Raw genomic sequence first — 17,313 nt, 5'->3', positions numbered from 1 at the left:
AGGATCCGAGGCCCCATTAGGCGACACAGGGGCCCCGGTGTAGCAGATGCCTGAGCAGGGCCCCCCTACCCTGTTCCCGGATCTCACTCAGCATGTCACCTACCTGTTTACTCCTACTCTTTATCGGCCCCCGAGGGCCGGGGAAAAATGCCTTGTCATGTAGCGCATCCTTTAACACCAGGCAGCTCTCATCCTCGCTCTCGCTCTTTCGCTCTCTCGCTCTCTCTCTCTCTTTTTGTTGCTCTATTTCTCTCTCTTTTTCTTTCTTTATTTTTTTGCTACTTTTGTTTCTCTCTCTCTCTGTCTCTGTCTCTGTCTCTGTCTCTGTCTCTGTCTCTGTCTATGCCTCTCCCTCCCTCTCTCTCTCCCCCATCACTTCAGGCTCCCCCATTGGAGCTAATGGGATTGTGAAGAGGTTGCGTGGGATGAGTAGTTTGGCTCTCCTGAACCGAATCGAAGTAGTCCCCAGGAAAAGGGGAAGAAGGGAGGGGAAAACCCTGATAGAACAAGTAGTCATAGAGTGTAATGGTTCCCCGCTGTCGCTGCCTGGTCCTCACGAGAGAGAGAGAGAGAGAGGGAGAGTGGGAGAGAGGGAGCAAGAGAGAGAGAGAGAGAGAAAGAGAGAGGGAGAGTGGGAGACAGGGAGAGAGGGAGCAAGAGAGAGAGAGAAAGCAAGAGAGGGAGAGAGAGAATGTTTTTTCCTATGTTGCAAATCACCTTCCATGCTCTCTCTCTTGTCACTCGTTACCTTAGCTTTTGATGCACTCGTAATGTAGCAAAACATTCCTTGAGCAAGGGTTGTCCATAATACACATGCATACACACACACACACACATACACACACTTATGCTTGCCTTTTCAACCACACACTCGGACACTTCTCCCTGCTTCCCCTTCTTCGTTGTTTGTTTGCCACTCGCTGTGTGTTGGGAATACCTCTCCCAGCCTTGACGCGCTACCCACACGATCCAGGGGACAGAGGTCTCCGTGAGCTGTCGGTCTATCTACCTTTTCAGCTACAGTGCGCTTTTAAAAGCCCTGAGTGCGGCATGGGGGGCAGGAGTGGTGCTGGGCGGGGGGGGGGGGGGGGGGGGGCTGAATGGAAGTTACAAGAGGCCCCCTACTCTGCTTTACAAGCACACCTTTTTGTGCGTTGCTGCTATACAGTCGGGTGAAAACATACCTTCTGCTCGTGTAAAGCACCTACGAACCCAGCAGGTTTTGTAACGCAGCGACGCACAGCAGTGCCAACGTATGGGCCAACAACCATGATCTTGCGTCTGCGTTGTTGTCGCTCGTTGTGTCTCTGTTCAACCGTTCAACCCTCCTTAGCACGTGCTCTTAACTGGGTTATTGAATGGCTCCCAGTACTAAAGCACGGATGACTCCATTCTCTAGCCCCATTAGAGCTCTTATTCGACCATTAGGGGGTGGTGGAAGGAAAGCTCATCTTTCCCCTGACAGTAAATAAAGCAAGCATGAAGTAACAGTGGTAAATAATGTAAACACACTGAGTGAGTGTGTGTGGGGGGACCTGGGGGGGGTAGGGGGGCAGGGTGACCTGCACAGGAAGAGGAAATGGAGCGTTAAAACAGGAGCATTTGTCGCAGGCTACACCCTCCTCAGGCTAATGCGGCCATTCGCTCTCCCACCAGCCCGTGGTGGCCACTGCGGGGATGGGGACAATGGGTGTTCAATCTCCAAGTTGAATTGTATGAACGTAGCAGGGGTTCGAACAAAAACGCATTTGCCAACTTCACTTTGAAAAATAGAATGTCAGGCCATTTCTGCGATTCGTAGTCACCTAGGACTTGGGGGCACCTGGATGTGCCCCCAAGGTGATACATGTGCCTGTGTTACGCTGATGAAGGAAAACACTGCTTATTGTGTCCTTAACAACTCGTGACAAACAAGTAGACTCTTTATTAAATGAGGAAATAAAAATAACTGTTAGCGAATGGTCTCCGTAATCAAATAAGGATTGGGATAAAGGTCACATTTCACAAGTTTGAAATGCCACGGTGGATCATTTTATAAATTGTTAAAAAATGTGCTTGGGTTTCATCGCAATGTTTCCTTACGACGCAGATATCTACTCTTCTCTAAGTTCTTATTTACAGTGTGGTTGTGGTAAAATGAACCAGTTTCCAGTTATATTATTAAAGATTTAAGAAAAGTATGATTCATGTTATTTATATATATTGTATCTGTTTACTATCCATCTCCTTGTGTGCTGGTGTTTTACAATTGTTTGAATCGTCTCATTCAGTTTACACTGCACGTGCAGTGTAAGATAACACTGCACGTGCAATCTCATACATCTTTAACTGATATCCGACCACAACAGCACAAACAGAAGGACTTTGCTGTCCTCCATTTTGGACTGCCCATTCTCCGGCCTCGTCTGTGAGCGTTGACAACACCGGTTCACTCGGCGTGCGATAAAGTGTCCAGTCCTTGTGTCGGCCCCGCGGCCGCCGAGGTAAAATGATTAGCGGTCGCTGCCTTGCCCCCATGATGCATCTCTCTTTCTTCTCTGTATATAAAAAAACTAAAAAAAACTAAAACTGCCTCTTTTATATTCCCTCCAGGGTTTATTAAGTGGGCTGCCAGTTGCCATAGCAACGCGTTTGCCAGGGATAAAGACGGAATGGCTCTCCTGATGACACAGTTCACTCTCCTCCTCTGGAAGAACTTCACTCTCCGCAGGAGGCAAAAGGTAACGCTTCCAGCTGTGGGAAAAAAAGAGCGCGAAAGTGTGTATGTGGGTGTGTGGGGGGGGGGGGGGGGGGGGGGGTGATGTGGTCAAGGACGACTGAGTGACTGACACGAGGGGGGGGGGGGGGGGGTGGAGGAGAATAAAAGATAATAGGGAGGGCTTTACCAGGAAGATTGGTCTATTTGAGGGGGAGCCTGTCTTCAGACGCCCTCTCCGCCACAGAGTGAGAACAGGCTTAACGTAATGGTCGCCAATTGGAAACGTCACCTTTCATTTTTTGGGGAGCCATCTTCTGGGGCCTCAGAGTCACACAGCACACGCCTGTGTTGGGGTTTCCGTTTGCTCATACAAAGCTGGGTAAATTGAAGTGCATAGGGTGTCGTGGGGGAGGGGGGGGGGGGGGGGGGGGGTAAATGGTTTTATTTGAAGGACAAATGTCCTCTTGGGCTTCTCTTAATAACTGCCACAAGCACCCAGGTATTAGGGCCGTCAATGGCTGCTTTATATGTCCGGGACGTCGCGTTTGGCTCCCTGTTATTCTCGGTTTGAGCCTCCTTGAAGGTTCAACGCGTGCTCGTTCTACTCTAAATGATACAATTAAAAGGCAATCTGGACTGCGGCGGCGGCTTGAGTCGTAGAGTTTGGCCCCAAGAAGCAGGAGTCACCGTTTGGCTACCATGACAACCTTGAACTCGTGAATATTCCGCTCATATGCGTCGCGGGCGTCCATTATCTCCCCGTCCCCCCCCTCTCCGCACTGTCATTACCCTCTCACCTGACTCATTACGAACCCTCTCAACTCCCTCACTCCACTCCCGTGGATAAGAGATTGTGATGTCACCGTCGCTCACCTGTTCGGTTCATCGGTTCGTGTGTGTGTTCGCACGATCCATCCTCCACGCTGTTGCTTTGAAACGCGTGTTTGATGTCGGTTCTTCACAAAGCTGACCTATAGTATATGCTCCCTTTTGAAGAGTGTTTTTTTCCGCGAGCCCTCGCAATGACAGACGGGGAAAAACCGTCCGCCCACTTGTTTGCGGCGAGAGACGGGGTGACTCACTGTGTAGAAGAAGAAGAAATGTGTCACCCGTAGAACCACAGGCCTCTGTCTGAAGTCGGCGCTCGCTAGTTTGTTTACGGACGACTCAAGGCTTACTCGAAAATTACTAGTACGCGGCCGGCATCATCCTCCCAGCGTGCGACACAAGTTTCAGTTAAAAAAGCGTTCTCGCCGCGCCGTCGTTGTTTGAGGCGTTGTGTGAGGGCTGTAATGCTGGCAGTGGATGGACGAGGCGCCGGCTGCATCTTGGAGTTTGATGTCCGGCTCCACGGCGTTGAGGAGTCAGTGGGAGAGGGTGCAAGGGCAAACAGGGCTCGGACTCGCGTTCACACGACTGTGGAGGTTAATGACCAATTATATGAATGCCTCAGCAAGCATTTTTTTAGGGTTTAATAACAGGCATGAAATTTTACTGGTTTATGGACCAGTATTTCACATCATTTCGTGGGAAGGGACAGAGTGTCGAGTCGCAGAGACACGGGTGTCCAATGGTGAGTGACTGAGCAGCCACCGAGAAAGTAGTCATGATCGTTTCATAAAAAAATTTTGAGAAAGAAACTGCTCACTCTCTCTTTCTTCCCTTTGAATGCGTAATGTGCATTTAACCTCTCAACATCACCACCTTTCTCTGACACACGGGTGGCTGGGGACTGAATTAAGGAGCGTTTGAACAATTTTTACCTATTTTATTCCAGAATGTTAATTTTTATTTTTCAAGGAACCTCTCCAGCGTTTGTTTATTGTCAGCGTTGGGATGTCAGAAGTAGGCGGTGTGTCATCTCCAACCTCCAAGTGCGTTTGAACTACGAATGCTGAAAAATATGGATGTCAAAGCTAAACTTTATGCTGTGTTTGAACAGCTAATAACATCATAAACATGAGAAATATTAATTAAACAACCCAAACCAAAAGAGATCAATCAAAAGCAAACCGCACACCGGCCGAAACCCACTGCAAAAAGGCAACGCTAACGCTATATAAGCATGCTAACGCTATATTAGCATGCTAACGCTATATTAGCACGCTAATCCCCGCTAATTGGCCCAGCGCTCCGCCGCTGGCCTTAAACCCGGAGCCTTAGGTCCCTTGAGTTTGAGTGGACGTGATGTTTGACATTAACACGAGCTCTGTGAGCAGAAGGGGTCAACCAGAAGGTAGTGAGGGTGGTGGTGGTGGTGGTGGAGGTGGTGGTGGTGGCGGTGGTGGAGAGGACGTAGATCTCTTCCCAACGTAGATCTCTTCCCAGTGGAGAGAGCTGGGCGAGCGCCGAGGGAAGAGTAAAAGCCGAGACGGGGGGAGAGGGGGAAGTGTGTAGCACTGGAAAGTCGAGACGCAAATACATCGCTTCTTCATGCCGAGGGCCACTGCTCACGGGGCCCCGGGTCCTGGCTTACTCTCTCGTCCGTTCCGGTTTATTTATTTATCTATGGGGGACGGCTTCCTTCATATCCCCCCCCCCCCCCATCTCCCCCCCTCCCGCCACCCTGAAACCACTTTACAGCTCCTTGGAAGTACCGCCATGAATGGAAACATGCGTACATCTCCCTGGCCTTTCTACTTTCAGAGTAGAGGAGGTGGAAGAGAAAAGAGCTGAAACAAATCACTCACCTACCTGTTATTTAGATTAAATAAAACCCGGGCAAGTTGGGTTGGAAGGCATGGGTGTGAAGGTGAGAAGGTATAGAAGGGAGGAGAGAAAAGAGTTGATACAAATGAAGACACCTCCATCACCTACATGTATTTTAGATTAAATACAACCTAGGTGAGTTAGGGTGAAAGGCAAGGGGCCTGAAGGTATAGAAGGGGGTAGAGGAAACAGTTGATACCAATGAAAATATTTCCCTCACCTACATCTGATTTAGATGAAATAAAACCCATGCGAGTACAGGCGGAAGGCGAGGGCGTGAATGAGTGTTAAAGTGGCCAGTCTGACCCCAGGTGTCGGTCTCCACTGCTCAGTGATGCTGAATGGGCACAGCAGGGGGGAGGTCAGCTGGCCTGACAGAAAAAGCTTGGAGTGAGAAATTTTAGATTGTATGCAAAAACACAGCCACAGCCAAGAACATGCACGAGCACATGCAGACACGCACCCCCACCCGGATGCAGGCACTCACACACGCACTCACGCTCGCATGCACACATACAAACACACACGGACGCAGACACACACACACACACACACACACACACACACATAGACACAGTAAACCTCCCTAAAATAAATTGATTTTACTCAACAAATGTTAATAAATAAATAAATAACAGATACTCGTCGTATGTCATTTGTGGGGTTCAGGTGCGGCTGTTGGTGGAGATCTTGTGGCCTCTGTTCCTCTTCATCATCTTGGTGGGTGTGCGTACCACGAACAAGCCGGTGTTCAAGAGCCAATGTAAGTATTGCCAGTACTTGAGGAAGACTGCGGTGCATTCACTGAGTGTGTAGAGAGTATGTGATGATGACCAGAATAGTGCTGATGCCAGCGGTAGACCCACAAATCAGACTTCAGATTAACAGCTGGAATGTTTTTTTCGACCAATCGTGTTGCTGGGGGCAGGGCTCCACAGCCGAGCGTTTCATGGAATGGGTTTCGACTGTAAACAACCTGACCGATGGAACCACAACCGCAATCTCGGATCCAGAGGAGTCTGTGGTGGGAATTTTGACCAGGTCAATAGTTTATGGTTTAAGATTAAGGAGTCAGCCCAACAACCTTAGACCAAGTGTCAGTAAATGTGTTGAATTACAATTGTTTACTGAACCTTAATCCAGTACTCGCAAATAAGTATATCTCCGGATGAATGTATCTCTTACTAAACAGGAAGCTCCTCACTAACAGTTTTCGGTTTCAGGCCCTAACGTTGTACAGTCTCCTCCCCCATGAAATCCTGCTGCAGCATTGTCCAACTTCTGGTTCAGAGATGGGTCAGTGGTGATCTTTGTACCCTCTGTTTCCCTGCTCTCCCAGGTCACTACCCCAACAAGGCCATGCCCTCGGCAGGGGTGCTGCCCTGGCTTCAAGGAATCATCTGCAACCTGGACAACCCCTGTCTCGAATACCCCACGCCCGGAGAGGCCCCGGGCCAGGTCAACAACTTCAACAATTCTGTGTACGTCAACAATAACAATATTGTATGTAGGAAAAAGTCAGTTGGGAGTTTTTTCAAAATGGAAGTCCTGTGTTTTTCAAAACAAAATGGCCGCAAAAGTCAGGATGTATTTCTAATAGGGTGTGCTTTGAGGGGCACTTCATTGATGGCATGGTGTGTCCTTGTTTCTTTTGTAACACAGAGTTGCAGGTTTCTTAATCGAGTTCCAGGACATGCTGGTCAACAGGTCGTTCCTAAGCAACGTGGGAATGCTGGTGAACGACCTCGACCAATGGGACGCAGTCTCCTCCAACATTAACGGTATGCAAATTAAATTACGTCTGAGAATAATGTGATGGACTTCCAATGGAATAAATTGCAGATCCAGTAAAAAAAAAAGAAAAGAAAACAATTAATATTACGATGATTTATCCGAACTTTTTGACAACCACACAATCCGCCGAAGTGCAGCGAGCGGAAATTAGCAAATAGCTGATATGCAAATTTGGAGGGTGAATCATTAATTGTCCCGGGTGAAAAAAACAAAAAAGGCCGGATTTCACAACAGCCGTTGCTGCGTGTCTCGGACAATCACTCTCCCGGGCGATGTGTGTGTCTTTGCCGAGGGCTCTTCATCAACAGAAGTAGGCCCCCTCATAGTGCCTATGACAAGGTGGAGAAGAGAGTTTGCTATTCCTCCCTATCCCCTTCTGGAGAAAAACACCCCCCCCAGCGAAAAAGAGTAACAATGGGCCGTGATTATTTACGACACAGTTCACCATGGCGACTGACGGATCGTTTTTCCTGATGAAGTTGCTACTTTGCATTAGCCTCATTTAGTCTGATGATATTCAAATTTCAGCACTGCGCCTAATTTGCAAATAGGCTTCGAGGTTCCAGAAACAGGTATGCAAAGGCACTTGTGTCGAGAGGGGGGCTGAGAGGGTGGAGGAGGTGGGGGGGATGTTTGTGGGAGAGGGGGTTTGATTGTCAGCAGCTTGTAATATACCAGATTAAACCCTTCAAGGATCTGCGTCTGGACAGAATGAATGCGAGGCGACTTGGTCGTCTGCGTGCGGGAGAGTCCATAAAAATAATAAATATGCAGACGTGCCAAAGACGCAGCGCAACTCCGCCAGCACCAGGGGTGTCTCTGGAGGTGGTCGCATCGTCCTTCGCTTTCTTCTGGTTTGATTAGTTGGTGAGGGGGGGGGGGGGGATCCCCGGATCCTCCTCTTTTTCGCAATCACTGAGGCCTCCGCCATGGCCACGGTTTTGCTGAGCAGGATGTGTAATCACCATCACCTATCACAACACCGGCGTTGTTAAACCCCGTACCGCCGGGGCGGAGCGAAAAGGATGGATTTTCCGTCTCCGTTGAACCTCTCGGTGACCTGGGTGGGGGCACGCCTCCGTCAGCGCCAGCGCCCCATCACACCCGGCCCCAGCCCATCAACACGATCTCGTGCTTGTGATGGACTGGCGCGCGCATACGCGCGCGTGTGTGTCCCTGTGTGTCAATGTTTGGCGACACTAATGTAATTACACAAGCCTTTCATTATCTTAAGTATGCATGTTGCAGTCTGAGCAAGAGCGCAACACAAGTCAGATGGATTTGTGATTGGTGAGTGTGTGAGGGGTTATCCTCTACATGCACTCGCCTCCCCCCCCCCCACACACACACACACACACCTTACCGCCACGTAGAAAGGAAGGCCACCCATTCCTTCTATGAGCTTGTTTCGTTTTGTTTTATTTAGAGGAGGGAGGATGAAAGCGTTGAATAGATGATTGCTTCTGATGCGCTCTCGCTCTCCTATGGAGTCGTTGTGATCTGTGGGCAGAGAATCAGAAAGAAGTGTCTGGTTAACAGTGTGATGCATGTTTAGCGATATGTAGCCCTCCCGCTGATATCCATTCATGCTTTGGCGCCAGCGTGGGAGAGCTTTGCTCGGGGAAAGGCTTTAATTGCGTGGTTCATCTGCAGAGTGTTATTTCGGTCCTCCTAATGCATCATGGGTAATTATGAGAGTATTTCTGCTGTGTTCCCTTTCACCAAAAAAAAGACTACAGAAATCTGTGCAACAAAACGGAAAAAGTTTTTGACTTCAACTTTTAAGGGAGATGTTCAATATGTACCCCATGTCCGCCAACATTGCCTTTTTTTTTAAAAAAGTATGTGAAAAATTCTGTGCATCAAAAATGAAAAAGGGTAATACACACCGCTGCTAAAAGATTCATCTGCTGTTTTCCCCACCCTAAGTTTCCTCCACAAAACCACCCGCTTTGTGTCAATTTCAATTTGGCCAGGATAAAGATACACCCCTTATACTCATCTTCATCGCCTCGTCCCTTTGCGTTGTTAAGGTCAGTCGGTGCCTCTGAGGAGTCTCCTGAACGATGACGAGAACTTCTCGGTTTATCTGAGAGACGAACTCTCTGTGCCACCGCCAGTGGTCCAGAGTCTGATGAAGGCCAACGTCACCATCAACCCGGTTAGTACACCTTTCACACACAACTGAAAACGACGCCGATATGAAACTTAAACTGTGATTCTGAATAATGATATTGATATTATTGAAGAAACAAGTGTGCAGATATGTTCAATGGTTTGAATGAAGGTAAACGGTTGAAAATGTATATTTAGGTATGATGCCTTAAGTAGTTGAAGTAACTTACATTGTAAAAAAAAGAGTAGTTTAAAAAGTTGAAAGCGTTAAAAAACGGCGAGATATAGCCATCATGTCGTTAAAGAGCTGGACGTTTTGATAGTTGAATGTTACTGTAGCTGAAAGTATGAAGGAGCAGTTAACTGCACAAACAAGAGGCAAACGCAATAAAGAAAACTTAAGAAGAACAGTAGATGTGCTTGCAGTAGCAACCACACTAATTAACCAGGGGAGCAGGAAATGTGAAGTATTCAGATGTTTGTTGCCAGTAAGGAGGCGCCAGGTCATTCAGTAAAACAGAATCAGTTAAAACATAAAAAGGCGCACCTGTGCAACCACGCATGAATTGGAAACACCTGTAGGGCAGTGTAAGCGTTAACCATCAAGGAAATAGAGCTGGTATCGGTGGCTCATAATCCCTTTAGGAAAATGAGAGTCAAAGGAAGAGCGTTTAATGTTAAGTACTTATGACGGTTACAATGGTTATAGCAAAAATGATGAGTCATTTCAAATGAGTTACAGCTTCAAGAGTCAGTTGTGTGTATAATATGCACAAAATGGCTTTTAGCTCATGAAGAATGTCAATACGATAGAACCCAATCCACTGCAGCGTATTCTAATTTCTCGTGTTGTCTCGAGTAGCCTCTTTGTGGCGCGATGTTAACGACTGTAGATGTTTCTGAGGATAAATCGCTCATCAGTGGAATTCAAGTCACCTGCCTGCGACCGCATGCAAAGAACAGGGAAACGCGCATGTCCTCGTCGCGCAATCAGCGTGTCGTACATAAATCATAGCGGTGCACTTTGGATAAAGACCATTAGTCTCTGGGAGGAATTGACGGAGGAACGGCAGCAGCACTTGTGTTTGGTGCACATATGTTAAATCGATCGCTTACCCCGTGGCCATTTCAGTCATTTTCAGAGAATAAATGATGACTGATGTAACTCTGAGTTTGTGGGGAAACCTCGTGCTTGGTAACAGCCCATCAACCGAATGGCGATTGTAAACATGAACATAAGGCACCTCCAGCTCCTCTCGTCTCGTCAAAACTCGTAGCAGAGTCTGTGTTTGGTTCCCCCCTCTCCAGATGATGGCTGTCGCAGGCGACCCGAGGAGCGTCCTCTGCGAGGGAACTGCTCCTCTCGACGAGTTCATCCAATTCCAGAGCCAGGCGGAGAAGGAGGCCTTTGTAAATGTCAGCTGCTCCCTGGAACCCCAGCAGCTGAGGGAGGGCCAGCGCATGTTCCTCCAAAACCTGGACCAGACGAAACTACTCACAATGGTAGGGTTTTTCGAATTCTACATTTATTAATGGTAGTAATAATAATAATAATATTAATAATAATAGTACATTCGATTTATATAGCGCTTTCCTAAGTACTCAAAGACTATTAACAGTGTGAACGCAAAATAAAATAATTTTAACATAAACGTATATTCGTAAAATTATTAAAAAAAATGAGGAAGGGGAGAAAAGGGAAGGAGGAAATCTTAAAAAGGTGGGTTTTGAGGGCATGTTTAAATGAAGGGAGTGTTAGCCTGTCAGATGTGGGTGGGGAGAGAGTTCCATTATTTGGTTCAACTTACGCTGGCGTCCGCAACATATCTTTCAATAATTCATTCTTTGATTACTGAGGTGCGCTGCTGAAACTCAACAAAAAGCCTAAATTGACTTGTGAGGAAAGGTGTTGCGATTTTACACACATAGTCCTTTTGAATTACTGGGATTATTAAAAAGGTCCTATGAAGGCTAAATCTGCACAAAAATACCCACACCGAAATTGCCAAATGTGTTCCGAGTAGCCTTCTTTGATGGACAGCCAGGAGCCAGCCATGAGTTCACTATCAGGGTTTATGCAAGACCATTAGCTGGCCATGAAGCCCCACACATGGCCCCGGCTAAAATATCGGAAGGGGAAAGCTGAAAACATACAAAATTCAGGGTCTGATGGACACTGATGGTAATGTGTCATAATAATGCATGACTAGCGCTTGCGACAGTTGGGGGGGGGGGGGGGGGGGGATTGTCATGTGTTGTAAACATGGCTGCTTTTGTCATCAATCTCACATGGATGAAAATACAATTCGTCCAATTTAATTATTTTTTTGGGGGGGGGTTTGTCACCGATGAGAGGTGGGTTGTTGTGAAGCATATGTCTCGTTTGTCTCTTATTGTCAGCACGTTATTGTTACCCTGAAGGGGCTTCTGCTGACTCAACGTCCGCCAAACATAGCCACATTTTGTCGCTCGGCTAATGATTGCTTAGCTTGACACGCTGGGGGACAACGGCGCCGTTTTGCCGACAACTGCATTGCAATGTCCTGGATAAGTGTATGCTAGTGTGCAGCGGATTACAATATGGGAAATACACTAGAAAAAAAGTGGTGATGGATGATGGCTGTTTGTAATGCTCGCCGCTACAAGTCCGCTGTGGGAATGATGTATTTGAGCTGCCCTTGATGATGGCGGAGATGATGATTATCATAAAATGCACTTTATTAAGCCTAGAGATAAATGTTGGGGTCAAAGCAGAAGTGCAAGGCAGTCTCACGATATGAAAAAGAGTTTTGAGTACAAACACGAATTGCAAGACGATGAAGATCATCGTTTATCATTGTTTTGTTATAATTGGAGTATTCTGTACATGGATAAACCAATCAGAGTACCCCCTCCCCCCCGCCCTTTCGGACTCATCTGTTGTCATAAGCGCGCGCAATCAGGTGGAACTCATTCGCGCGCACTTATCTCGGGCCCTCCATTCTTCAGCCTCTCCCCCACTGCCCCCGGTGTTGATCAAAGCCCTGCACTCGCTGGCCTGAGTTTATCTTTGAGAGCTAAGTAAAGCAAGAGGAAGTGAGATCTAATAAATACATAATGAGGGGGTGAGGAAGCTCAAAGCAGAGAGAGAGAGAGAGAGAGAGAGAGAGAGAGAGAGAGAGAGAGAGAGAGAGAGAGAGAGAGAGAGAGAGAGAGAGAGAGAGAGAGAGAGAGAGAGAGAGAGAGAGAGAGAGAGAGAGAGAGAGAGAGAGAGAGAGAGAGAGAGAGAGAGAGAGAGAGAGAGGGAGGAAAAATGCAGGCCCCCACCAGCGTTTCTCGACATTGAAAAAGAAAGTCCAGAGATGGGGGAGACGGGGGGGGGGGGTCAGGGGGGGCTTGCTGATTCTCTATAGAGCCTTGAGAAACAGGATAACAGAGCATCTGGCTGAGGTGGACATGGCTGTAGAATGGCGGGGGGCAGAGGCGACGCACAGAAGAGGGCAGAGGGAGAGGCCAAACCAAAGAGCCAGCCGCAAAGGCGTTTTTAGCCACTCAACGTTTCCTCAGAGCCATTTCTCAACCACACAATGCATTCAGATTGCACTATGTGTAGAGTCATGGATTTTTTTTGGGGGGGGGGGCGAGGTGCCACAGAGATTGTCGGAATGTCGAATTCAATGTCTTTGTGTTGCAACTAGCGTCGTCGGATCCTGACGCTAACTTTGACGGATCCCTCAAATAACAGCCACTCGAAAGGTTTTTCGGTGACATTATCTGAATCATTCATGTCGTTCCACAAAGGACGTGTCGTAAATAGATTCCGTAGTACAAACCCCGGCGATGCGCGTGTACAGTTTTCTTTTTTCCGGCTTCTGGATTCTACTCGATTTTAAGACGTCGAACTCGAGGGAAGTTTCATTACTTCGCACAAACTCGAGTTCGGCGACACACTCACAGCCGTCGCCTGTTGTTTCAGTCGAATGGAAAAAAAATAATGAAAGCTCACCACCACCTCTGAATCCTCCAGCAGTGCTCATTGATAAATAAAGCTGTTCAATGTTTTGAATCGGAGACAAATAAGCTCTTGGAGATTGCCTTGAGCGACCATGTTCTATTTGGTTAGCCTCCCCGATGTGGCGCCTCTCTGAATGCCGCCAGCCCATTGGTCGACTCGGTGATCATTTAAGCAGTTTCAGGGCTTTAAAAAAAGAGAAGTAGTCGTCTTATTCTCTCTCATTTTTTAAACCAATGCCATTGAAAGGGAAATAGAAGCTCGATTTATTCACTGTGGGAAGTTCGTACGCAGGCCCTCTTATCAACTAGGCCAAGGTAGCATTTCTCAGTTGGTTATTTCTAAATAGATTTATGTTGAAATATAAATACTGTTTGAGGCCCTCTGTCTCTCTCGTTGGTACTCCTGCACTCGCCCCTTCTCCCACTCACCTGTCTTCCTCATCGTCTTCTTTGTTTTTCCGGAAGATTGTCCTGCATTCATTTATGAGCTGCGTTTGTCACCATGTGTGTTTGTGTATGAGTGAGTGTGTGTGTGTGTGTGTGTGTGTGTGAGAGGGAGAGTGTGTGCTCAAGGACAATAGGGGCTTAGATTTACATAGACCTCGAAACATGGAAAATTGTGTCTAAAAGCGCATACCATTGTTGTCTAGGGCCCTTCAAATTTTCTGTCTTGTCTGTCTGTTTGTCTGTCCGTTTCTATCTGTGTGTGTCTCTCTCTCTCTCTCTGTCACTCTCTGTCTCTGTCTCTCTCTCTCTGTCTCTGTCTCTGTCTCTCTCTCGGTCTCTGTCTCTCTCTGTCTCTCTCTGTCTCTGTCTCTGTCTCTCTCTCGGTCTCTGTCTCTCTCTGTCTCTCTCTGTCTCTGTCTCTGTCTCTGTCTCTCTCTCGGTCTCTGTCTCTCTCTGTCTCTCTCTGTCTCTGTCTCTGTCTCTCTCTCGGTCTCTCTCTCTCTCTCTCTCTCTCTCTCTGTCACTCTCTGTCTCTGTCTCTCTCTCTGTCTCTGTCTCTGTCTCTGTCTCGGTCTCGGTCTCTCTCTCTCTCTCTCTCTCTCTCTCTCTCTGTCACTCTCTGTCTCTGTCTCTCTCTCTCTCTCTCTGTCTCTGTCTCTGTCTCTGTCTCTGTCTCTCTCTCGGTCTCTCTCTCTCTGTCTCTGTCTCTGTCTCTCTCTCGGTCTCTGTCTCTCTCTGTCTCTCTCTGTCTCTGTCTCTGTCTCTCTCTCGGTCTCTCTCTCTCTCTCTCTCTCTCTCTCTCTCTCTCTCTCTCTCTGTCACTCTCTGTCTCTGTCTCTCTCTCTCTCTCTGTCACTCTCTGTCTCTGTCTCTGTCTCTGTCTCTCTCTCGGTCTCTCTCTCTCTCGGTCTCTCCCCCTCTCCAATCAGACAAGTATTTTGGTTTGGCCTTGGAGAGGGTGCCTACTCCTGTAAAGAAGATGTCCACTTCAGATTGCGAGTGTTGCACACACACACACACACACACACACACACACACACACACACACACACACACACACACACACACACACACACACACACACACACACACACACCCATCCAGGGCCCTTATTTTTCAGGGTGGCTGTCTGCCTGCTGGAATGGTCAGGACGGCACAATAATGATATGCCGCCACCGATGCTAATGCCACATGCTACATACGGGACAAGCCCCCGGCTGGTCGTGGCTGTACCCACTGTTTTGCGGCTGTTTGTTTTTCTTATCGTAGCAATTTTTTCGCATAATAGCATTATTTTGGCTAACACCTGTTAGCCTGTGTCTTTGCTGACCAAACAATGTTGGATCTCTTCAGGTGGCTTCGACTGTGGATGCGAGCCCGGCGCAGACCGCCCAGCTGGTGCAGAGCACCGTCATGCATGTGGGTCCTGTGTTGAGGGAGGTGAGCAAGGGGCTCGTCATGTGTCAAAGGATGTGTGAGGTCATGTCGGTCCATTAAGTTGCTTTGAATGCATGTGAAGGTAAAACGTCCGCTGTTTGTAATGCAACGGCTATTTTTTTATTTTGAATTAAAATGTTATATTAATATCCTTATAAATAAAGGAATTATTCATCCAATTAGTCAACGTTTTAATTGTATTATTATAATGGTTGTTGTGCATATAATTCATTTTATTATATTTAGTAGTAATAGGCCTAGTAGGAGGCTACTATTAAACATTATTATTATTACTAAACATTAATGCTCAACATTAAAATTTACACTATTAACGTTACAATTCCTCGATATTATTGAAAGTGATACCATTATGATGAACCAATGTGCTTGACGCACCCAGTTTGCGAGGCTGCAGCAGTCTGCTGCCTTCCAGGCGGCCCGCTCGCTGGACTTCAGGGCCAACATGATGGGCAGCATCAACCTGATGCTGTGCGGGAAGACCGTAGACTTCAACTCCACCAACGCCACGCGCCCACGGATAAACGCCAGGGAGACCACTGCCTCCGTATGGAACAGCAGCACCAACTCCAGTAAGCCCCAGAGTGAATCGTTTTAATTACATTTACCTTGAGGGCATTAAGCTTTTTCAGACGCTTTTATACGCTTTTAATTCGTTTTAATGCTAAAGGTTTTCGCCATTTTGTCTTAAAAGCTAACGTTTTTTAAGCTAGCAGAACTAAGTTCTTGCCTCACTTGTAATCATTGCGTGTTTTACAAAACGTTACTAGAATCACTCTAATCAGGCGTACTTTGTTGAATAACGTGATCCAATGGTTGGAATTAAAGTATTTTAAATGACCTGTCAGACAAGTAATTAGCACAAATTCATTAAGCTGATTGCCCCGGTTGTTTCCCCTAATGAGACATCTTAAATGTTAAGTATTTTTTATAAATATTGAGTTATTTTATTTTTTTTATTAACTGCCAAATCATAATTGCTAATGGTTGCTTGGTACGTCTTAATATTATCACGCCATTTTCTTGAGGTTGGTATGTGAGGTGAGCTCAGGGGATGACTGTATCCTCGCAACAATAACCATGGAAAAAAAAAACCTGATTGAATATTGTTATTAATAATAAAGGTTTAGATTTGTAGTCAGAGATGCGATGGATGGGAATCTTTCCAGAGACGAGTTGTATAGTTTTTTAAGGTCACACTACAATGGCCAGGTGCCATATGTATGCAGAGAGCAGATATGCTGTAATCAAATATGCGAGTGTTTCAGTGTGTGTGTGTGTGTGTGTGTGTGTGTGTGTGTGTGTGTGTGTGTGTGTATGTGTGTATGTGTGCGTGCGCGCGTGTTTCTATGAGAGGAGTGAAAGAAAAAGATTGAGAGGGAAAGATAAAGTGTGTTTGATGAGGGTGTGTGTGTGTGTGTGTGTGTCCATCCGTGCGCGTGCGCTTGAGAGAGGGGAAGAGAGAGGTTCTGTAATGCGTTGCCTGCGTGTGTGTATGCGTGTGTGTCTACCTGCTTCTAGTGGGGCTCTGGGTTGTGGCCGTCTCCAGGGCACAACTCAAATTGATTAAATTTGCCAGGTAAGAAGAGGAAGAGGAGGGGGGAGGCTCACTGGAGGCGCCAAGCAATTACCTGACAGTGGCGATGCCTAGTTTACACTATGGATCCCCCATGTTCCTATCCCTCTCTGCCAGGCCTTGCTCGCCCATTGTGCGGTAACAGAGGAACCAACGGAGACGGCCTTTTGTTCACGTAACCCCTGGAAAGGGACGTCTTCATCGGTAGAGAAAGGCCGCTAAACATCCCCGGAGGTGATCGCGCGTCACGCAAAGTAGCGCACGTCAATAGTGCGCGGTTCGAGACGTTTTGTTCTGTGGTTGCTTATTCCCTGAGTTTAGCGTGGAGGGTTTCAGACCTCTAAAGTGCCAGGTTAATCACTGTTAATCAGTGGGTGATGTGGATTTGTATTATATTACTGTGTGTGTGTGTGTGTGTGTGAGCCTGACTCATTTCCCTTATTTTTGTTCTCGACCATTTCCATCGGCTCCGTGGTCATCGGAGCCGATCGCCACGCTGTTGCTAAGCGATCAGAAGTTGCGCCGG

General features: G+C 47.2%; 1 protein-coding gene across 1 annotated transcript in view; it reads left to right on the top strand.

Moving 5' to 3' along the window:
* LOC115529572 (phospholipid-transporting ATPase ABCA1) overlaps positions 1 to 17,313 on the top strand; it is a 156,781-nt gene that overhangs the window by 2,143 nt on the left and 137,325 nt on the right. The window contains exons 2-9 of the mRNA XM_030338370.1: positions 2,593 to 2,720; positions 6,077 to 6,170; positions 6,747 to 6,888; positions 7,070 to 7,188; positions 9,235 to 9,362; positions 10,625 to 10,819; positions 15,110 to 15,196; positions 15,594 to 15,783. Coding sequence (XP_030194230.1) covers positions 2,652 to 2,720; positions 6,077 to 6,170; positions 6,747 to 6,888; positions 7,070 to 7,188; positions 9,235 to 9,362; positions 10,625 to 10,819; positions 15,110 to 15,196; positions 15,594 to 15,783 — 1,024 coding nt within the window. The 5' untranslated portion in view covers positions 2,593 to 2,651. The remainder of the gene's footprint in view (positions 1 to 2,592; positions 2,721 to 6,076; positions 6,171 to 6,746; positions 6,889 to 7,069; positions 7,189 to 9,234; positions 9,363 to 10,624; positions 10,820 to 15,109; positions 15,197 to 15,593; positions 15,784 to 17,313) is intronic.

Source organism: Gadus morhua, chromosome 17, assembly GCF_902167405.1.
Source record: "Gadus morhua chromosome 17, gadMor3.0, whole genome shotgun sequence".
Classification (NCBI taxonomy): Eukaryota; Metazoa; Chordata; class Actinopteri; order Gadiformes; family Gadidae; genus Gadus; species Gadus morhua.
Note: the sequence above shows the minus strand (reverse complement) of the source record. Positions and strands in the feature narration are given on the sequence as shown.